At 46.4% G+C, this 20,496-nt stretch overlaps 1 protein-coding gene across 10 annotated transcripts; it reads right to left on the bottom strand.

Moving 5' to 3' along the window:
* Positions 1-1,468: 1,468 nt before the first annotated feature.
* Positions 1,469-20,466, bottom strand: LOC111835360 (rab-like protein 6). 10 transcript variants are annotated; one of them, XM_023795577.2, is made up of 19 exons: positions 20,325-20,466; positions 18,981-19,551; positions 17,870-18,004; positions 17,239-17,256; positions 16,830-16,877; positions 16,462-16,491; positions 15,316-15,368; positions 14,078-14,169; positions 13,642-13,782; positions 13,149-13,254; positions 11,958-12,061; positions 11,037-11,380; positions 9,867-10,011; positions 9,464-9,652; positions 8,277-8,544; positions 7,791-7,977; positions 4,465-4,520; positions 3,916-4,173; positions 1,469-3,603 (listed from the first exon to the last, which is right to left on the bottom strand). In XM_023795577.2, exons 2-18 carry the CDS (start codon positions 19,108-19,110, stop codon positions 3,943-3,945), a joined length of 2,277 nt encoding a protein of 758 aa, XP_023651345.1. In that variant the 5' UTR covers positions 19,111-19,551; positions 20,325-20,466; the 3' UTR covers positions 1,469-3,603; positions 3,916-3,942. The 10 variants fall into 10 exon arrangements, with proteins under 10 accessions (XP_023651345.1, XP_023651346.1, XP_023651343.1 ...); XM_023795578.2 differs by having other exon boundaries at positions 1,469-3,474; XM_023795575.2 differs by having other exon boundaries at positions 1,469-4,173.
* Between the last annotated feature and the right edge of the window lie 30 nt (positions 20,467-20,496).

Raw genomic sequence — 20,496 nt, 5'->3', positions numbered from 1 at the left:
AATCTTTTCATGGTATTGCAACATGCCTGATTAAGCGATTAATTGGGATTATAAAAAAATCACTTGACGGCGCCATTAAGAATCGAGGCTCATTTTTAAATGTTGGTCTTCTGCCTCTCGCCACTGCACTTACAATTTATTTTTATTTCTTGGTCAATCCGCAGTAACCTAACAGGTCCTTGAAACCGCTCCCCTCCCCGCAGATCGCGACAGCACGGCGCCCCCAGCCCGTCACAAAACTAAAATTTCTTGGCAAATCGGCGCTCCGCGTCGCGTAGCTGTTCTATGCAGGCACTGCGGAGGGCTTTCGGTTTGCTAAGACAGAGCCCCCTTAGAAGATGCTGCTCTGGTTGGTACCACATTGCTGTTAAGGTTGGGACAGGGTTTTAATTTGAATGAATGAGATATTTTTACACCCATGTTATATGGCCATTTACTGGATAAGGGGTTGGAAGATGCATGGATGGGGTTTTCCATTTAGAGAGAATCCATTCTCACCCATCACTCCGCATTAAATTAAGGTTTTGTTCTTCAAATATTCCATTTTAAAATATGCGTGTAACAATATGAAAAAAATATTGAAAAACTCGTTTTTAGGTAAAAACGGTTTTTTTCCCCCCCACAGGTGCATCGCAATCTATTGTTAATATAGGTTTATCAAAACTAAAATTCAAAGTCTCTGAAATCGCTTATATGGGAAGACGACTGATGGGGTGTAATTTATTGCCTGCGGGGAACCGAAGAGTCATGTACCTCCGTAGTGGCGCCATTACGGGCTTCTTTGCTATATTTTCAAAGAAAGCAATTCCTCATGGATTTTTTTTTACACAAGTCTGAAAATGAGCTCTTAAGTTTTACCGTGACTAATTGCAGCAAGGCAGTCCTTTGGGCGAGGCGCATCAGAAGCAGGTCAAGGAGAATGTCAATGAAATATTTATATGAATTAGAACTGATTCACTTCTGCAGAATACAGTTAATGCAACGAATGTGGTGATTTATTTTGTTTTATATGCTGGTAGGCCAAAATTTATAGGCTACGCGTCAAAAGTAGACTAGGCAGAAATATTTTTGAGTTTTGTACTGAAACATGCTTTAGGTTCATATATATCAGGAATATAACGTTTTAAGCTAACCAACATTAAGTATTTCTGTAAAAAGTTTAAACATGTTTCCAACATTTCTGTGAATTCTTTAAATTTGACGTACTTTTGAATTCTAAATCTTAAAATTGCAATATACTGGCTAGTGAAAGCGCTCGTGACGGAAAGCAGGTTAATAATCGCAATCGTCTGAACGAAATATTTGCAGTAACACGTTTACGCCCCCTAGCAGTTGAAAAACGAGTCGCACTTTTTGTCGTTTTATGAAGACAGGCTACGTGCGGATGTGCGCCGTTTTCGTCCACGCTTACACTTAAGATCATCCATGTTTGTAAACGAGGGCCGAAGTGACCACACAAAACATCAAGTAAGAAGAAAATGTTTGCATTTATTCCACAACGTGAACAAAGATCTACACAAGCTATGCAGATGGAAGCATTTCATAGGAATAAAAGTATTACATATGAATAGACTTATTTTCCACCTTTTTATACTTGTATGTACAACCCATACGCCGCAAATGGAAAAACAAATAGTATTTAACATGTATCGACTGCCTTACCTGCTGCTCGTTCATATCAATGCATAGTCTATGCAAAGTTTAAACTTTGTTGCAAATAATGTGAACTGTACATCGATCGCGCCTCAGATTTAAACACACTGCCAAAATAAATTTTATTGATCGAAATTAACTTTAACATAAAACCGAATGAACATCCAGAAAAAGTAGCATTCCTTATTTACAAATAATGCATTAGCAAACACATTATTTTATATTTTTAACCATTGTTATAACGGGCTTATAAATAATTGAGCAATTGCACATGATAAGTCCTGAACGTGGTTCACAAGGCTGAGCGCACATGCGCACAAAGCGCGATTAGCGCAACCCACGTGGGCGAGTAGGTCGGTTCTGATCCTGGACCCGAAGAATGAACCAATCCCGCCTGCATTCGTGTCTAACAATTCGTTGTCGATAAAAACATTCCAGACATACAGTATTAAAATAAGAGGAAATTGTTTTTTATCGATAGCAACTGATTACCGACGTCACAGTGAAATCCCTAAACATATTCGAAGTTCTAATCCCACCTTCAGCGTAATTTGAAAATAAGCAGTATCCCCCACGATTTTGCGAGAAAATATCAAAATCCAAATACTACGAAGGCGCCAGGAATTTCAAGTGCAAAGGAAGCCATCAGTTAACCGTTCTTTTATAACTTATAGAAAGAATAAATTTTTCAAGTGGGAAGGCCATGGAACAACAATCCTTCTGGTTAATTAACGGAGAATTTGTTTGATGGATTTATGTTCCCTAAACTAACAACCACAAAATAAAACCTTCCCGAAGCAAGATTCTCCTAAATGATTTTGATCCACGTTTATCTATGCCCTAAATGATATTTCACACTAACACTTTCAGCTCCCCTATGGGAAAAATGTGTATGTACACAAACAAATATTACAAATTCAATACCCCAGACATCGCAAACATGAAAAATACATGTCTCAAATAAATCTGTGTGTAAAACTTAATACAGATTTTCGATGTATTTTTCAACACAATATCCGAACGGTAAGTTGTGACAAATATTTCACCCACCTCAAAATAAGTACATCTTTTAAAATAGCATCTCTGTATTTCCAAAGTGACCACTCACTGCTTCAGTGGGGTAATTTTAACACCGTCAGACAAACACAACAAAGGCAGGGAGACACATACGAGTTGCTGTAACAGCAAAAATCTGGGGGTCAGGAGGCTGCTGGAGATTCCAGAACCTTCCGTAGCTGCCACTCTCACTTAGCCCCAGATAAAGTCTCTGCTCTAAAATAGTACAGTCAGATGGTTAATTCAGACAAACAACAACAATACACATAGAAAAATGAAAAAGTAACAGCTTTAAATACTGTGGAGTCAAAATGAAGACCAGCAAATCAAAAAAAATTGCACAGAAACCCTTAGATGTTTTGTATTGCAAAAAAAGAAAAAGAAAAACATTTTTTTTTAAAGCATTCAGCATCTTTGAAGAAAGCATAGCCAGCATGCACTTGGGGCAACATTCCTGCGTACGGCAAAAGGGTAACAGTTTGCAAGGAAATGGGCTTCAACTACCAAAGGCATCCTGTCCGGGGACAGCTCGGTTTGACCTTTGAGTCTCCACCTCAGAAAGCTGGGGTGGGGGGTGTATCGAAACATTAAGGCAGTGAGTTACCTCAGGGGCAGCGCTGAGCTTGCAGAACCGTATGACGGAGCCCCGGCCGCCCTTAGGCCCTGTCCCGTTTGGATCCTGACTTGTGTCCTCGACCCCGTTCTGAAAGGACGCGCCGGCCGTCTTTGCAGGACCATGCCAACGGAATACCGTCACGTGCAAAACTGAAATTTTCACATTTCACCTTCATTAGGAAGTAACAGAGCAACCTTGACAAACAGCTGATAATCGGTGCGGCGTGTATCTATGGTGACGGACGGTAGAACGGCTGTTGAACTGTCATGCTCTAAAGCCTTGCATCAGACAAAAAAAAAAAAAAAAAAAAAAAGACAGGAAGACGTTACTGAAAGTGGAAAGGAGCAGTCGCTTCTTACAATCAGACGGTGCTTTAATCTGCTCAGTTTCTGTTGAATCAAACCATTTTTTATTGGAATGTCATATGTGGAAGTATTATCAATGGGGGGAGTGGTTATAATTTCAATAAAATAAAATAAAATAAAAAGACTCACAGGTACCATGCTGAGAAATTAAGTGTAACTTAGGGCAGCATTACATTGGTGGACGATTCGCAGCGGGTCGGTGATGGAAAGCTGACTGTCACACACCTCCAGCCTTGCTCAGGGGGCGCAGTCCTACAGCTCCTCATAGTCTCCGCCTCCGGACTTGACGGGCCCCTCCACCCCGGCCAGGAAGGCCTCCAGGTCGTCCACGTCCGTGGTCTTCTTTGTCTTCGGCTTCTTCTTCTTCTCCTTCTCTTTCTCCTTTTCTTTCTCCCTCTCTTTCTCCTTCTCAGCCGCTGTCCCCGTCTCCTCTTTCACCTTCTTCTTGTGTTTGTGCCGCTTCTTGCCACCTTTTTCATCCTCCTGATCAGATCCAAAAGCAGTTTTGCACACAATCCCAGCCTAAAATGCTCTGCTAATCCCTCTGCATGAGCTAATACTTTCACACAGAACACAAACAATTTCTAAGAGCCATCAAATAAATCCTGTCATCAGGGGCGTGGCTAGAAATTCTGGGGCCCCCAACAAGGTGTCAAACTGGTCCCCATTTAAATCTGCCAGGATATCCATGCCCCTCGGATGCCTCCAAGTGCCACCTGCCAGTTTATAAGTTAAACTGGGTTGATTTTTATTCCACTTTTCTTTTGAACATACCTCCTTGCTTTTCTTCTTTTTCTTCTTCTCTTTTGATGATTGCTTGCCTAATTTGTCTGGAAAAATAAAAACAAAGATCTCTTAGAAAGTTTTTGATTGGCCGATTGTTTCTGAAGGTTTGCACTTCATCTTGGGAGGGGGGGGGGGGTTGCATTACCAAACTTGAAACACGGGGTGCAATTAACAAGTATTTTCATTTTGAATAGTTTGTTATTTTTCCTCCACAAATGTATGGCAAAACCTCAATGTACTTGTGTTGGTGATGTTAAACAAAGAAAGCAAACAAAATCAAACAGCCGACATACACACACAGACACACGGGCAAGCCCCTGCACTGAGTACTTTGTCTAGCTAGTAACTTGTTGGTTTGTTTCCATAGAAACCTGATCTGTGGGCAGTAAGTTAAGTAATTCTCAAAACAGTCCTCGGGGACACCTAGAAGGTCCAGGTTTTTGCTCCCTCCCAAACCCTAGGAAATTGGGAGAGATCAAAAACATGGACTGTCTGAGGGTCCCCAAAGACTGGGTTGAGAAACACTGTGTTAAGAAACTTGGAAGTTTTGGTTGTGGGGTTAGCAATTAGCACCTGCATTGTTTTTGCTCAATGGAAGCAGGCCCAGATAGATCTTTCCAGGTGTTTTGAGGAGCACAGGTGTCCAAGTCACATCAATGAATGAGAGCTTACGTTCTTGGCCCTATTCTGAACACCACTTCACTAGGTCTAATAATTTAGCTACACGTCTTCTTTCACTATGCAGATATCTAATTCTACCTCTTTCCCTCCAGAAAACAGCTCAGATTTTCAAGTTCCTTGTGAACTCTGTAGCCACGGATGAGGGATCATCACCTTCATGGTTATCCTTTGCTGTCTCCATCTGCAGATATAGCTTGTATATCAGGAAGATCAGATCTTATTTGAACATACAGCTCAACACCTTTTCCAGCCATGTGTTATGTCTCAGCTTGATTGCTCCAACTCTTTACAGACAGGGCTGCCAGCCTGTACTGTGAAGCCACTGCAGATGTTTCGAAATGCAGCACCACATCTGGTATTCAATCAGATATAATGCACTCATCTTGTATCCCTTTGTCACTCTCCTTTGGCTCCCTAGAGGAGCAGTTCTACCTACACAGAGCTCTGAAAAAAATGAGACCTCTCAATATAAAAAAATAAAAATCTGCATTTCTATGTCAATGGCAGCCATTCCATGTGTAGGATTTGTTGGTGTTGGTATTCAACACACATGATTCAACATAATGAGTGATTGACTAGTTGATTAGCTTAACCTAATCTTACCAAATGACGTAGGTTTGGGAACCACTGCTGTGAACAAAGCATACCTGTTTCAATAGGACCAAATGGTTGCCGTAAAACATTTCTAATATGTTAGATAATTCTAATCAAGACACATTATGCTACAACCACTGACCATGCCAAAGATGACGATTTCTAAAGGTCTGAGTGAGGAGGAGGAGGCCACAATCGTGGTTTTGCTGGCAGAAGGCTACACTGAGTGGCAGGTTGCTTTCAGATTCAAAATTTCTAAAACAACACCACATGAGAACAAGGTGAAGCAGGAGACACTGGGAACCAGCCACGTAGAGGGCAGAAGTGACTTTCTAATGCCAGAGATGACAGTCAACTTATCCAACAGTGCCTCATGAATCAGAGGATGACCTCAAGTGACCTTCAAAAAGAATGGGAACATTAAGTGCCAGTGTAAAGTGCACTGCTAGGACAGATCATATCAGACTCCAAGAAGCAGCACTGAAGTCCCATAAAGCAAGGAATTAGCCCATAATCAATGAGGAGTGGAGAAGAGCCAGACTGGGGTTTGCAAAAAACCATAAGGATTTGACTGTAGAGGACTGGGGTAAGGTCATCTTCTCTGACGAGTCCAGTGTTCAGCTCTGGGGTATGTTTGCCAAAGGTTCCCAATAGCAACGTACATAGTTGGAACCGTTCAGTTGCATGGTTCCAAGTATACAAGTTGGTAATGTTGTCAGCATCAATGAAATTTTGGGAAAAGTACCCCTACCCAACGCCTGGCCGTTTGATGGTTAGATGGAGACTTGGAAAGACCTACGAGCCCCAGTGCCATGCGCCCACTGTGAAATTTGGTGGAGGATCACTGATTATCTGAGGGAGCTTCAGCAAGGCTCGACTGGACAGATTTGTCCCTGAAGAATGCATGACTCGACTAACGTACAAGGAGGTCCTGAAAAATACTTGTTTCCATCTACTCAGATCATGTTCCCCAACTCTGATGACTGGGTTTTTGAGCAGGACAATGCTCCATGCCATACAGCCAGATCAGGACCCTAACAAGGCCAACTCAATCTCTAGACCTGAACCCTAAAGAAAACATCTGGAATATTATGAAGTGCAACACGGATGATCACAAGCCATCAAACAAAACCAACCAACAACAATGTGAGGGACTGGTGGAGAACTTGCAAGAGACATCAAAGCTTTAATAAAGAATTGAGGTTATGCCACTAAATATTAATTACTGAGCCCTTCCTAGGTTAAAACTTTATTATTTAATAATGGATATAAACTTGTTTAGTTGGCAGGTGTAACTATTATACTTGATTTTTTGACTAGATGTCATTTTCAGCACAAAAAGTTTTGGCTGGAAAGAATTTATTTGCAATTTCGATTCAAATGTGGTCAGTAGTTTATTGGTATGTTTCTGTGTAAAATATACACGTTGATATATTTTATAGTAAATTGAGAAATGAGGGAAAGAGAAAATTTTGCTGTGGTCTTCATTTTTCCCCCAGAGTTGTATAGTTGCTCATCAAGACCAATGTTCCATATCACCTACAGTCATCAATCAAAACGCCACCTGAGTACTAGATGATGGAACAACCAACTCCAGTATATTCGGTCTGCAGAATCCCCCACAGCCTTCAAGGAACATCTTATGACCCATCTTTTTCTGAAACATCTCAGCTGACCACATCCTACCCTTCGGGGCTCTTGGTCTCTGTTGATTGGTCCGCTGATATGGCTTCACTTGGCACTAGTGAATTCACTTGTAATTTTGCGCTTAGACTTAGTTCATACCAGATTTTCTTTTTACTTAATATCTTTTCTCATATTAGGCTCTGTCATTTTATTTAGCTCTTGTTCCCATAACTATCTCGCACTTGTATCTAAGCTGGCTGCGTGACAGCTGTACTGTATACTTGTGATATATTATCTGTCTCAATTGCACATCGCTTTGGCAACTGCTAAATAAATAAATGTAAATGTAGACAGAGATGCAGGGATCCCCGATTGGTTGGTTTTTGGACACACGAGGGAGGGGCCCAACTTACCATCTTGATCGTCGCTGCTGACCCTGGCCGGCGTCTCTTCCAGGCCCAGGCCAAACAGATCGGCGGTGTCCTTGTTTTTGAAGGACACCACTGCGGGCTTCAGAGACTCAGGGGGGGCTGTCACTTTATGAGGCAGCAGCTCCTCATCTGACAGGTCAGAAGGGTCATCCCGCACTGGGAAGATGTCCTGGGGGCGAGCGGGGGGGGTTAGAGGATATGATATTAAATAATTACTCTATAATCAACTGGAGAAGGCAAAGCAATTTGAGAGGACAAAATCAGATCAGTGATGTGTGCTGCATTATTGATACCAAGTTCATTGCCATCTGAACCTGATTCACAGAGGTTGTGTTGCAATATAGCAATTTATTTATGACCTGATTAGTGTGTCAAACCTCAGTTTACCCATAATTCCTGCTATTATATCTGTTGTCAGGACGGCTTCTAGCCCTTTGCCCGGCTGCAGTACGGAGACAAATGGGGAACCTTATTTATCTTCTGCGTGTCTGATTCCTCGCTCTCGAAATCCGGGTCGTCCATGACGAAGGAGAGTAGCTGCTTGGCGACGGGGGCCTCGGGGTCCGTGTCGGAGGAGTCGCTCTCGGCGGCGCCCCCTTTCTTCTTGCCATGGCGTGCGGATCGCGTGGAGGTCGCAGCGGTGGGCAGGGAAGCTCGTTTCCCCGGCAACGTGGCAGGGAGCTTGTTCTCCGCCTCCTTCGTCTGGATGGGTTGAATCACTGTGTTGATGGGGGGGCTGAACCAGAAAGGCAGCAGGTGATGCGAGTGGTTAAAGAACATGCTGGACACCAGCAACGGCTGGCTTAGGTCCCGAGGGGGGGGTAGGCTGCTTGACCTTTGATACCTAAATGAACCATCCAGACAGTTAAATACTACTAATTAAAGTGCCTATATTAAATTAATTCATTTTAATTTAATTAATTAAACACTCCACTGAATGCCTCAAGAAGCAATTCCTTCTGAGGGCCATCAGACTGGGCAACTGGTGTATTTTGCTGGGCAAATGGGGAATAAATAGGCACATAAGACTTTTTCTTTCTAGAGTAAAATTTCTGTACTTATTGTCATATCCACTACCTATTTATTACTATCTCTGTGGCCCTGTTTTATTTAGCGCTGTTCAGTTTCAAAACCAAGACGCACTGCGATCCGAAAGCGTCCTGATGCATCCCCAAACAGGGCGTCACAATAACTGCACATGAGGCCATTTGACCTTCTAGCAGAAGCAATGTGGACAGTAATGAAATCTGAACACAAGTGCTCAGCTGGACACCATGGAGAAGCATGACGGACGTAAACGGTGATGTCTACTTGTGATCTGATGGTCCAAGACCAAGTGTAAACAGGACCTATATGTTAGATATATATTTTTAAAAACTGTTGTAGATGGTGCTATGTATTGTCTATTTTTGTCTTTGTGTGGTTGTGTACTGTTCAGTCTGCAATCACAAACAATTTCCTTAAAGATAACTTCTGGGATTTAGAATCAAAGATTTATCTTCTGCATATCTCAAAGGCATCTTCTGCTTCTCAAAATCCATCCCAAGAAACAATCACCAGCCTTAAGTCACCCAGTTGGTGACACTGGGACTAAAACCTACAGTCGGGTGGTGGCGGTGTGTGAGAGAGCCCCTGACCACACTCACTCCCCTCACCGTTTGCCGTCCTCCCCCATAGGGGCGGCGGGGGTTTTCAAATGCGGCTCCTCCTCGTCACTGGATAGAGTGACATTCGTGCTCTGTGAGGTGGCGGAGGGCCCGCGCCTGGATGGGGCCTTGTCATCAGGGTCCAGGTCGTCCTGGAAACCAGCCACTAGGGGGTTCCCTCCTCTGCCCTCTCCGTCGCTGTGAGGGGAGACATCGCTCCTTCTCAAACATCCAAAAGGACACAATGGCTCTTATACTGAGGAAACTGAATATGTGACGCAAAACGACCCACCCAACAGGGATATGGTAAAAAATGCCAGTCTCCCTGTGGAATAAGAGCAAGCGCAACCCCCCCTTGGAGGTCAAAGGTCATAGGAGATGGGGTCCTAGGCACCACCCCGGCCCCCCTTACCTGTCACTGTCCACGGTGGCTGTCGGCTTGGCCTTCGCTTTTCCCGTTCCGCTGTCCTCCAGGAAGCTGCGGTCCAGGCCGTCATCCGGCACAAAGTCGTCCACGCTCTGCACGTTCCCTTGCGGCTTGGGGGGCGGGGCATCTGCTGATGGGGGCAGGGCGATGCCACCACGGTCACAACGGGCTCACACATCAAATCACATCACAACACCCTCGTGGAATAAAATCTTAGAGCAGTGCTTCCCAACCCAGGTCTTTTGGTCCCTCCCAGCTCCCTGCCAGAAAGTCCACGTTCCGTCGGGGCGATGGTGATGCTATCGTTCGGCAACTGGAGGGTTGCAGGTTCAAGCCCCGTTTCCTCCTGACCCCATCGAAGTGCTCTTGAGCAGGACACTGAACCCCAAATTGCTCCCGGTGAGCAGGTTGGCACCTTGAATGGCAGCCTCCGCCACCGGCGTGTGGATGTGAGTGTGGATGGGTGAATGTGAGGCATGTATTGTAAAGCGCTTTGAGTGCTCGTAGGAGTAGAAAAGCGCTATATAAATGCAGTCCATTTGCCATTTTTGCTACCTCCCAAAACATTGAGCAAACACATGCCTCGTGTGTGGGTTCCGGAGGACCGGGTTGGGAAACACCGTCGTAGAGTAAAGCAGGAAGACTTGGGTCAGCACAGTACCTACAACCATTCATCTGCTACAGGGTGGCTGGGGGTTTATTCTAAGCTGGGATGCTGGTCCATCACAGGACACAAACATATCAGCTCTGTCCAGAATACATTACATTAGGCTTTCTCCCACGTGCCTGGGGTGGGGGAGTGTATGCAGGGAGGTGTGAAGAGTGATGGGCCACCCCCAACTCCACCTTCTGGCGTCACGCATCTGCAATGCAGCAGGGGCAGCATGCGTGCCTGCGTGTGTTTCTGCATGGTGGGTATGGGCATTTTATCCTGCCGACAGTAAGACACCTCCCTCATCAGCATTCCGCCCACGGTCGCGCTGCATCTGCCACAGCTTCTGATAAAGGCGGCCCAGTTTCCGCGTGACTCCACCTCGCCCTCTACAGGCCTGTGGGAGTAATGCCACGAGCAATGTCGCGATCGTGCAGGAAACACGCTTTGTTGCACTTGCCGTCTGCAGACAGCAGGGGGCTCCAGATTCCCAAAGTCCTCACCTGTGGGGCCCTCTGTGGAGGCAGCCCCGAAGAGTCGCGAGATGAAGCCCCGCTTCTGAGTGGGCGGGGCCTGGGCCGCAGGGCCCGGGGGTGTGGCCGGCTGCGGGGGGCGCTCCAGTGACTGGGCGGGAGGCTGTGTCTGTGGGGCAGGGGCTGGCGTGGCGAGGGGAGGGGGAGGAGCGCAGGGGGGGGAGGCCAGCAGGATGTGGGGGTTAACGCCGGCCTGGGGCGTCCCTGGGCTGGGGGTGGCCGTGGAGGGTGCACTGGGGGGCACGATGGGCGACTGCGAGCCGGAGGAGGGGCTCTGTCCGTTGGCGGCACGGCTCTCCATCCGCTCCAAAAATCTGCAGAGTCAGACCTTGAGTCAGCCTTTGACTTTGAGCCTCTCTCCGCTGCACCATCACACCACAGAAGGAGAGGCTCTCCTCACTGTCATCAATCCCTACCTCACACTCCCAGAGCCCCTTGCAAAGACCTTTCCTCCATTTTCACCAAGGCGTGGCTGCCCAGGCCTTTCCCTCGTCTTCTACCAAGAGCCGATTTTATCTCCCCTCAAAGATGCCACCCTGCCCACCACGGCACCTCTCTGGCGCACCATCTGCCCACACTGACCTCTGCCCGGCCCTCAATCTGCTGAGACCTAAACACCTACTGGATCCCACCCTCCAAAGCAGGAGTACCCGCTTGCTGTACTTCCTGCAGGTTTCCATGCCAACGACTGATCCAGCCAACAGGAATTCATTGCTTTACCAGAAGCCAAATATGGACATTTTATTTTCAGGAAATACAGCAATTTAAAAAAAAAAAAACAACCTTTAGTGTGATGGTGTAGGAGGGTGTGAGGGAGTAAAAAATAGAATTTCTGACTCTATATACAGAACTTATATAAATGGGAAGCTCCTTATGCTCCTGTGTACATACATGTCGTAGTTCTGGTCCTCAGTCTCCTGCTGCACAGTCAGCTCCTCCAGAGTGGCATCAATGTCGAGCTGGTTGGTCTCCAGCTGCCGTAGCAGCGTCTCCCTCTGCATGGTTACAGACAGCTGGCCTCAGCCAATCATGAGGCCCCATGTGACTCCGCCCCCATTTGACTCCACCCCCCCCCCCAGGGCAACAAATGAAAACACATTCGCGGATGAAAGGTGATCGGCGTTGCCCTCGTGCTCTTTTGGTCTGTATCATTAATAATCAAACGGCAGGTTTAGGTTACTGTGGGCCGGGCAGCGGAAACTCAACCAAGTTAGTGGGTGGTAGACACTCAACCAAGTTACTGGGACTGAATCGGCACTCCTTCCCACCCCAAACCATTACAGTTGTAAACACGGCATGTATACTTTGGGGGACATTTTTAAATTTTTTTTAAAAAGCTCCTCACACAGTCGATTTACATTTACTTAGCAGATGTTTTTGTCGAAAGTGACATACAATTGAAAGCAGACAGTACCTGGAGCAATTAGGGGCTAAGGGTCTTGTTCAATGGCCTAACGGTGAAATCAGAGATTTGAACCGGCAACCTTCCGATCACAGGCACAGAGTACTAACCCACTGAGCCACACATTGCCCTGCAGGCCTGACCAGGGGGATTATGGGATACGGTCTGTGGCGCTTAAATCTCACTGCTGCCGAGCTGTTTATTCGATTCCATGTTTGGATAAAATGCCGCTCAAGTCACAGTGCTTTCAGGGGGAATCTTGGTGTTGTGGAGCTTGTAGAGTTTAGCAGGGGATTAATCAGGGAGAATGGAGTCAGCGGCTTCGTAAGGGGGTGGCATGCGTCGAATGCCCTCTGAGAAGACGTCCGTGTCAGGTGCTGCGGCCTGAGGCCCCAGCGTCACCAAAGCCATCGCCATGAATAATGTAAAACCAGCAATAACCGGCCGCCACATAAATGCTTAATGCGTCCGACGCTGTCCGTAAACACGCTGGGGGCTCGGGCCGGACTGGGGCGCCTCGCAGGCGCCAGCTATGCTGAAATACTCAAAAAGCAGGGCCATTCCAAGTATAGCTCCTTGGGGGGGGGGTAACAAAGCCTTCCGCCATCCCACTCCAGGTCTTAGCACCAAGCAAAAGGCTTAGCGATGCAAAACAAGTCTCACAAAACCCAGGAACTGACCTGCAGCTGCAGGAAGGGGATGTTGAAGAACCTGTGCAGGTACTTCAGGCCAAAGCCGTTCTTCATGGAGGACTCGGCGTAGTGGATGTAGGACGATCCGAGGGGTCTGAGCAGATAAAAGGCAACAGACAAACAAGATAGAGAGAGAGAGTGAGAGAGAGAGAAAGAGAGAGAGATAGAGATAGAGAGAGATGACAGGGGATGTGCAGATCATGCAGGTCTTATGATAGTCTGGTGACCAAACCAAGTCCTGACCTTCTGGTTTAGGGGAGAAAAGAAAAATTCTCTCTCTCACATACATCCACAAAAACCAAAGCAGAGCAAAGTCGTTTTTGTGGATGGTTCTGAATTTCTGTTATAGGACCATAAGCACTGCTGTTGTACCCTTGAGAAAATGAACCGAAAACCGAAAACCTTTCTTGCAGGTCTAGCCAATAACTAAACGTAAACTGAAGGTCTCCTGAAGGTCCGGGTGGAGTACGGCGCCCCCTACCTGTTGAGGCCCACGATAAAGTCGCGGATGTCATCGGGCAGGATGACGCGGTGCTCGCCCATGTCACGCTGGTTGCCCAACACACACACAGGCACATGGCTGGGCACCTTGGGTAGCTCCCGGATGATGTAGTTAAACGTCCTGCGTTTGGGCGGCACGGCAACGGAGGACACGGGGTTAGTGAGGGAGCCGCCACATAACCAACGTGTTTCAGGCATGTAACATGCAACTGGTCACATTTCTGTTAATCCTGTTATAATATAATCCTATTACAAGTCATGGGATGTTGACCTACAAATTTCTGAGCCCATAATAAAGTGATTAATAATCCAAACCAAAGAAAATCCCCAAAAAATGAATTTTCTATTCACCCTCAAACAAAAAACTTTACGACCCCCCTACCCCCTACCCCCTACCCCCAGAAGATGGTGCATACCACTGCTTGGTGATGTCAAACATCATGATGACGCCGTTGCAGTTCTTGTACACGTCCAGGAACTCGGCATCCAGAGCCAGCTCCGTCTCAGCCTGGCGGGGGGAAGGGGGACGAGGTTCAGGGTCCAACAATCGGGTTTACAGAGCAGGAAGAATGATTGAGGCCAGGATGGAGCATGTCGGCTGAGCGCGTCGCCAAGGAAACGTGCGTCCTGTAGCTGTTGCGCTAGACTTTTCGCCACCGACGTGCTTCAAGTGCCGTCAAGTTTAGTTGTTACTACTGCACTACTACCTCGTGGTCAAGACTCCTCCACCAGGCTCCTTTATTCTTGTAAAATTCTCAACGCGTACATATTTATACATCTTTGTATATACAGACGCTCTCTGGGTTACGATGGTCCGTGTTACGATATTTCGACTTTAAGATTAGGTATTCCAATTCCATTCTGTTTTTCACACAGTACACTATTCAATAAATTACATGACATATTCAACACCTTATTATAAAACACACTGCGTTAATGAGTTTGCCCAACTGTAACTAAGTGTTCTAAGCCTGTTTAAGGTAGGCTAGGCTATGACGTTTGTTAGCTTAGGTGTACTGTATTAAAATGCATTTTCGCTTTATGATATTTTCCATCCATCCATCACCGTAACAGCTTAATCCCAACCGGGGTCGTGGGGGGGGACTGGAGCCTATCCTGGGAAAAACGGGCACAGGCAGGAACCAGCACTGGGCACACACACACACACACACACACACACACAATTACAGGGCCAACTTAGATTCGCCAATTAACCTACCGTACACACTTTTGGACTGGGGGAGGAAACTGGAGCCCCCAGCAGAAACCCACACAAACACAGGGGGAGCATGTGAACTCCACACAGAAAGGTCCTACACCCGACCCGGGGACCGAACCCAGGACCTAACCACTAACCACCACGACACCATGCCGCCCTTAAGATATTTTCGCTTTATGATATGTTTATCGGAACTTAATCCCATCGTAACCCGGGGAGAGGCTGTACTGCATGTACATGTTTAATTTTTTTTTTACTTCACTCTTCTTTTTTTCTTCTGCACCATCTCTGGAGTGACATAGCAAATCCCATTGGCCACTGTACGATGACAATAACAGTAGTCTAATTCAATTTCTGAAGTTCTCTTTAGAATTAGAATAAGTTCTCAAGCAGAACGACCATCTGCAGCCATACTGGGAAAGAGAGACGACTCACCTCCTGCGGCTCATTCTCCAGCTTCAGAGAGTCCCCCTTCTTCTTTCCTTTTCCTATAGTAAGTGGGGGGGGGGGGGGGGGGGGTGGGGGAGAGATATATGTACATACAGTTAGAGGAGTAGCAAAGCTGCGTGAGCTTTGGGGGGGGGAGCGTGGTAAGTGATGCAAGCAACTGCAACCATGAGCAGCCAGAATCAGCCTGCCAATGCATAAGGCGGGGGGGGGGGAGGCAGACACCGCAAGGGGCGCCCTCCACTCTCCTCGACGAGTGAGGGGGGAGGGGGGAGTTCCAAGCTTCCCGGGAGATACGGAAACCACCCGGTGGCAGCGGTTGGCTTTGCTGGAAGCGGGTGAGCAAGGTTTAAACCCCCGGAGGTTTAAATTATTAAGAAGCGGGACTTCAATTACGCAGCTCGCGTAGAAAATAAACCCCTTAAATCACAGAGGGCAACAGAAGCCCTCCAGAGGGCTAGCCCTGTAGGATCACCATATTACAATTAGCTCTTAATTTACACCTGAAACATCACATGCAGAGACTTATCATCCTGATAGTGACTTCATGGAAGGTCTTGTGGCCCGAGGAGAACCAGACACCAGGATGCCATCCGGGTCAGTAACCGCTTCCAAGCTGTGCTTTTCCTTACCGGTGAAAAGTTCAACTTCTGCTACACAGAGCACTGCTAAATTTCAGTTTTACTCATTCCCAGATATTATCAGAGGCTGACAATAAATTAGCGTTCAGTTAAAAAAAAAAAAGAGTGAAGGGTGAAGGGAGGAGACAAGTTTCAAGTAAGTAGTTTCAAATGGGACCATTGTGGAGATGTGATTAGCTGCAAAGACACTTAGCAGCATATTGGGGGGGGGGGGGGGGCGGGGGAGATAAATAAAACTGAAAGTTCAGCAGATTGTTCTTCAGACCACGTCTTCAAAGAACTGTTACCCTGTGCCAAACGCATCACACCCTCCGTCACGCAGATCCGACGGCAAACAAAAGCCATTACTCTGCATGAGAGCCTCTGACATACCCAGAGCTCTATAAATAAACGTAAGCACAACTGCAAAGCCACACAAACTCAGCAGAAGCATTTGAAGGTCTAGGCTACACAGGGGATAGACAGGCGAAGGCCAGCCTCAAACGCTCCTCACCTAGACCTTCAGGAAGAGGGTATTTCTGTCCTGAAGGGGTCGCAGGGGGAAGAAGAGTCACAGCATTAATATCAACAATAAAAATCAGCAGTGTGAAAAAGACTACGCCCCGCAGATGATGGGATGGTGACAGCAAAGATTAACCCATATCACACTGATTAGCTGGGTTTCATTCGTTAATCGAGGCAGTGTCCATTGGTGCCTCCAACCAATCATTGCTCATATCACCATCAGACACAGAATGACCATCCTGGACTCAGACAAGTGGGTCTGTTGAAACTCAGCACCACTCAAGTCTAAGAATCAAAGAAAGTTATAACATTAACTGTGAAATCAACAGAACGTCCCCAAAAGTGCTTTCGACTCACCTTTGTCTACGACATCCCACACTTCTACCTTGACGACGTCATCAGTCGCTGAGGAAGGACAGACATAAAAGACCATTTACACCAACGAAAAAACCCGGTCTCCAGATCAGTAAGCAGAGACTTAGCCAACATGGAGAAAGCAGGAAACACTCACATCCTGCTAAACTCATCGTCACACTCCTATTAGACAGCAGAACGAAAGCATTATGCAAAATGCTTGGATCTCACACACGGAGTTGGCCTCTTAAGAGCCAAGGCAAGTTCATCTGCAGCTTCTTCTCAACAGAGAAGACCCTCAGTGGGTTAAACTACTGGTAGCAGGCAGATTGAACTTCTCGTCCTCACTGCACATCAAACACTCCAACCTACTTCTATCTAGTCTAAAAGGGCGTGAGAAGTAAATATTTACCTATCTGGGATCCCACACCTAAAATGAAAGATGGATGTAGAGAAATGAAAAATGAAATATAGCAGTAATTTTACTTTGATTATACAAAGGCACCAGTTAAGCCTTATGAAATGGCAGGACACGGAGAAAACAAACATACAAGATGCCAAAAACGATTGTTGAACAGGACTTCTGATCAATGCATCATCTGGCAGGGGGTATGGGGCTGTCTTTGTGCCAAATGTCCCCACCCCATCCCACCCCCAGAAAAACGCTTCGCTTGGACACGTGCCGAGCTGATTGGCTCGCTCCCAGGGGTTAACGGACCATCAGAACAGTCCCACTGCGGCAGTGTCACCGCACTGCCTGCACGGCCACTTAGCAGGAAGACAACCTTAGCGATTCCGCCCCGATGTCACCTCTGGTTCGACGGTCATGAGGATAAACTGGTAGAGGTGAGTTGGGAGACAAGCTAGTGAATGTGGAAGAAGCAGTGAAGGAGTCAGCCTCTGTAGTGTGACGAGCCAAACATCGTGCTCCGTGACTAAATCATGGTAGTGGGGGGGCCAAAGCTTTCAGTGTAACGCGAGGAACACTTTGCATGTCATATGTCACCTTCCCCATGCAGGGACAGTAAGAGGGCAGGCCTCACTTTTGTAGTTCCAGTGGATGCTGGTGACCTGGATCTCCTGTGTTGGGATGTATTCCTCCAGGAACTTCCTCCCCTGCAGCCGGTGCCACAGTGTGCTCTTGCCAGTGTTCCTGTCCCCACGGATGACGATCTTCACTGGGGGGCACAGAGTGAAGTTCGTCTCAAAGCTCCTGTGACTGCGAGTCAACGTGCTTGGGCCTATGACTACTCCCTGAGGCCAATGCTGTTGAACCCTATATAGAACTTGTAAGGCCAAAATGCTTCCATATATATATATATACAGTAAATGGGGAAAAGCACATACCAAGATCATAGAAGCACATCCTTGGGGAACCAAATACACAGCAATGCACAAGGGCTGCTGGCTTGACAGGGGACATACTATAGACAACACTTAACCAATCACCACACTGACACTCAACTAACCAACCAACCACATATCCATATAAATCACACACCTACGACATCACTTGAGCAGCAGAAACAGCTACACACCCTGTCTTCCCCAAGCCAGCTTATTTTACAGTATCAGTGTTCAGTATATAGGGGCCTGGATTCAGGCAACGCACAAGCATCCTGAGTCCATAACCTTGGCGTCTGGCCAAAGGAAATCAACAGGAAGAGATCAAACACTGGACTAAAGGCCTCTTGTATTAAATTACGGCAATTTCTCACTGCGGTAGCGTTGGCTGAAATCAAGGCCCAACAGAGTGACATCATAACCCATATAGGACAATACATTGACTACTGTGCTCAAACAGGCAATTTATTCGACAGTAGTTAACAAACGTAATCTATCCATACTTATGTATACACTTTTCATAAAATATAAATAAATATCTAGAAGATTTTAAGTGCTACAGTTTAAGGTTAATGTAACTTATCCCACAGGCTATATTCCTTATTATGTATACTGCAGGAGATATTTTCTGTTTTGTTTTAGGCAGTAACATAATATTTACAAAGGGAAATAAGAAGGCAGTAGTATTTTCTAGTGCTCTAAAGCACTTTGGGCCTGAGACCCCCACAACCACCAGGAGCTTCAGCCGGTACCTCCACAATTCCAAGCCCGATCAGCGGGAATGCAGACTCCCTTAAAAGGTTCACTTACTATTGTACTGAACCCCCTTAGCGAAGCGTCGCTGCAGGCTCTGGTTCATAGACTGCAGGCCGGCAGGGATGTTCTTGTCCCTTTGCTGACCGGCTTCCGAGACGACCAGCTTCTTCAGCGCCGAAAACATCTTGTGCACAAAAATATATGTATATATCTGTTTACGAAAGAGGTATGCACTGGGGCGCCTTTTATTGTCGGGATCTGAAGCAGTCTCAGATGCAGGGAAAAGTTTCAAAAACAGACACTTTTCTGAGTGAAAAATAAAACGATATAGACTGAGGTAGTGGAGCTCAAAGTCGGTGCAGGCAGCAAAGCCCGCTGGCCCGGGAGATCCCCTCGGACAAGGGCGGGGAGCAGCTGCGTGGCAGGCGGGCGTCTCTGTGGGCAGCGACCGGTTTCGGGTGATCGGGCTGGATTTTCACTCGTGTTTTCATATTTGCCATCCGTCCGTGTCCCCACTTTCCGGCCAACATCCAGTAAAAGTCAGCGGCAGGAGTTCAGCCGTAGAGGCGCAGTCCGTGTATCTCGGCGGTGTCAGTATCCGGTTACAACCTACAAAAACAATCCCCTGAAGAAACGTGAACAAACGATTATCACTTATTCCAAAAGCACGTTTTTTTAAACAAATGCATATTCTTAAATGGCTTGGTACGTGATTGAATTGACTTTTAGAAAAGGAGCTGACATCGACGAATACGGCACTGCAGGTATATCACTTAGGCAAGACAGCCCGACACAGACCCGTTGATCTCCGGAAACCTGCTGTTGGACCATTTTTAGATCTTACCTATACGGTAGCTTTACTGATAGATTACTATCTGGCACCATGCACGTTACAACGTTATATGTTAAAACCCCAAGGACAGGTTTACTAGCCTAGCTTACAAAACGCGTTGGTTATTTAACCAACTGGTGCTTAATTGTATACCAGCTGACGACAACCAAAATGACTGGTTATCTGAACAAGCAGAAATGCAGACAATCATAACTTGATAAAAAAAAAACAACTACATTACAAATAAAAACACCCCAAGTTGGCTCTTCCCGATTCTCCTGACGCAGAGTCACCCCGACATTGGTTGCTGCATTGGTGCAGCCGATGTCATCGATCTACCCAAATTATATATATACTGCTTTTCCAATGCAACGTTTATAAACGTTTTATAATATTAACTATGAATTGGTCTTATTGCTATTACGCCAAGGTCTAAATTATAATAAGTCAAGTTCACACTTACGTATCCAGTTTTGTACTAGGAAGTAAAATCGACCATGCACATTGCTCCCTTCTGTTTCCTGCATCACTGCAGGAGATCTGAACCGAAATCGGAATTAAATCACCTTTCTAAACAAATGCTCTAATCCACACCATCCGCTCACGCCGATGTGGAGCATCACTACTCCTCCGCAGCAGCAGCCATCTTCCTAGCTGCTGCTGACTCCAGCATCAAGAAGGGAGTACGGAGCGCCCACCGGCTTTGGCTGCTTCCGGCGGCGGCGGCAGCGCTTCTAG

Source organism: Paramormyrops kingsleyae, chromosome 7 (assembly GCF_048594095.1).
Source record: "Paramormyrops kingsleyae isolate MSU_618 chromosome 7, PKINGS_0.4, whole genome shotgun sequence".
In the NCBI taxonomy this organism is placed as follows: Eukaryota; Metazoa; Chordata; class Actinopteri; order Osteoglossiformes; family Mormyridae; genus Paramormyrops; species Paramormyrops kingsleyae.
This window is presented reverse-complemented; position numbering and strand designations above follow the sequence as displayed.

Excerpts from the sequence above, each read along its gene's own strand:
- LOC111835360 (XM_023795575.2), bottom strand. The coding sequence starts at position 19,110 with ATGTTTTCGGCGCTGAAGAAGCTGGTCGTCTCGGAAGCCGGTCAGCAA. Across the intron at positions 11,381-11,957 it reads GAGGACCAGAACTACGACAT|ATTTTTGGAGCGGATGGAGA; the intron begins GTATGTACACAG and ends CTGACTCTGCAG. Across the intron at positions 7,978-8,276 it reads ACACGCAGAAGATAAATAAG|GACATCTTCCCAGTGCGGGA; the intron begins GTTCCCCATTTG and ends GCTCGCCCCCAG.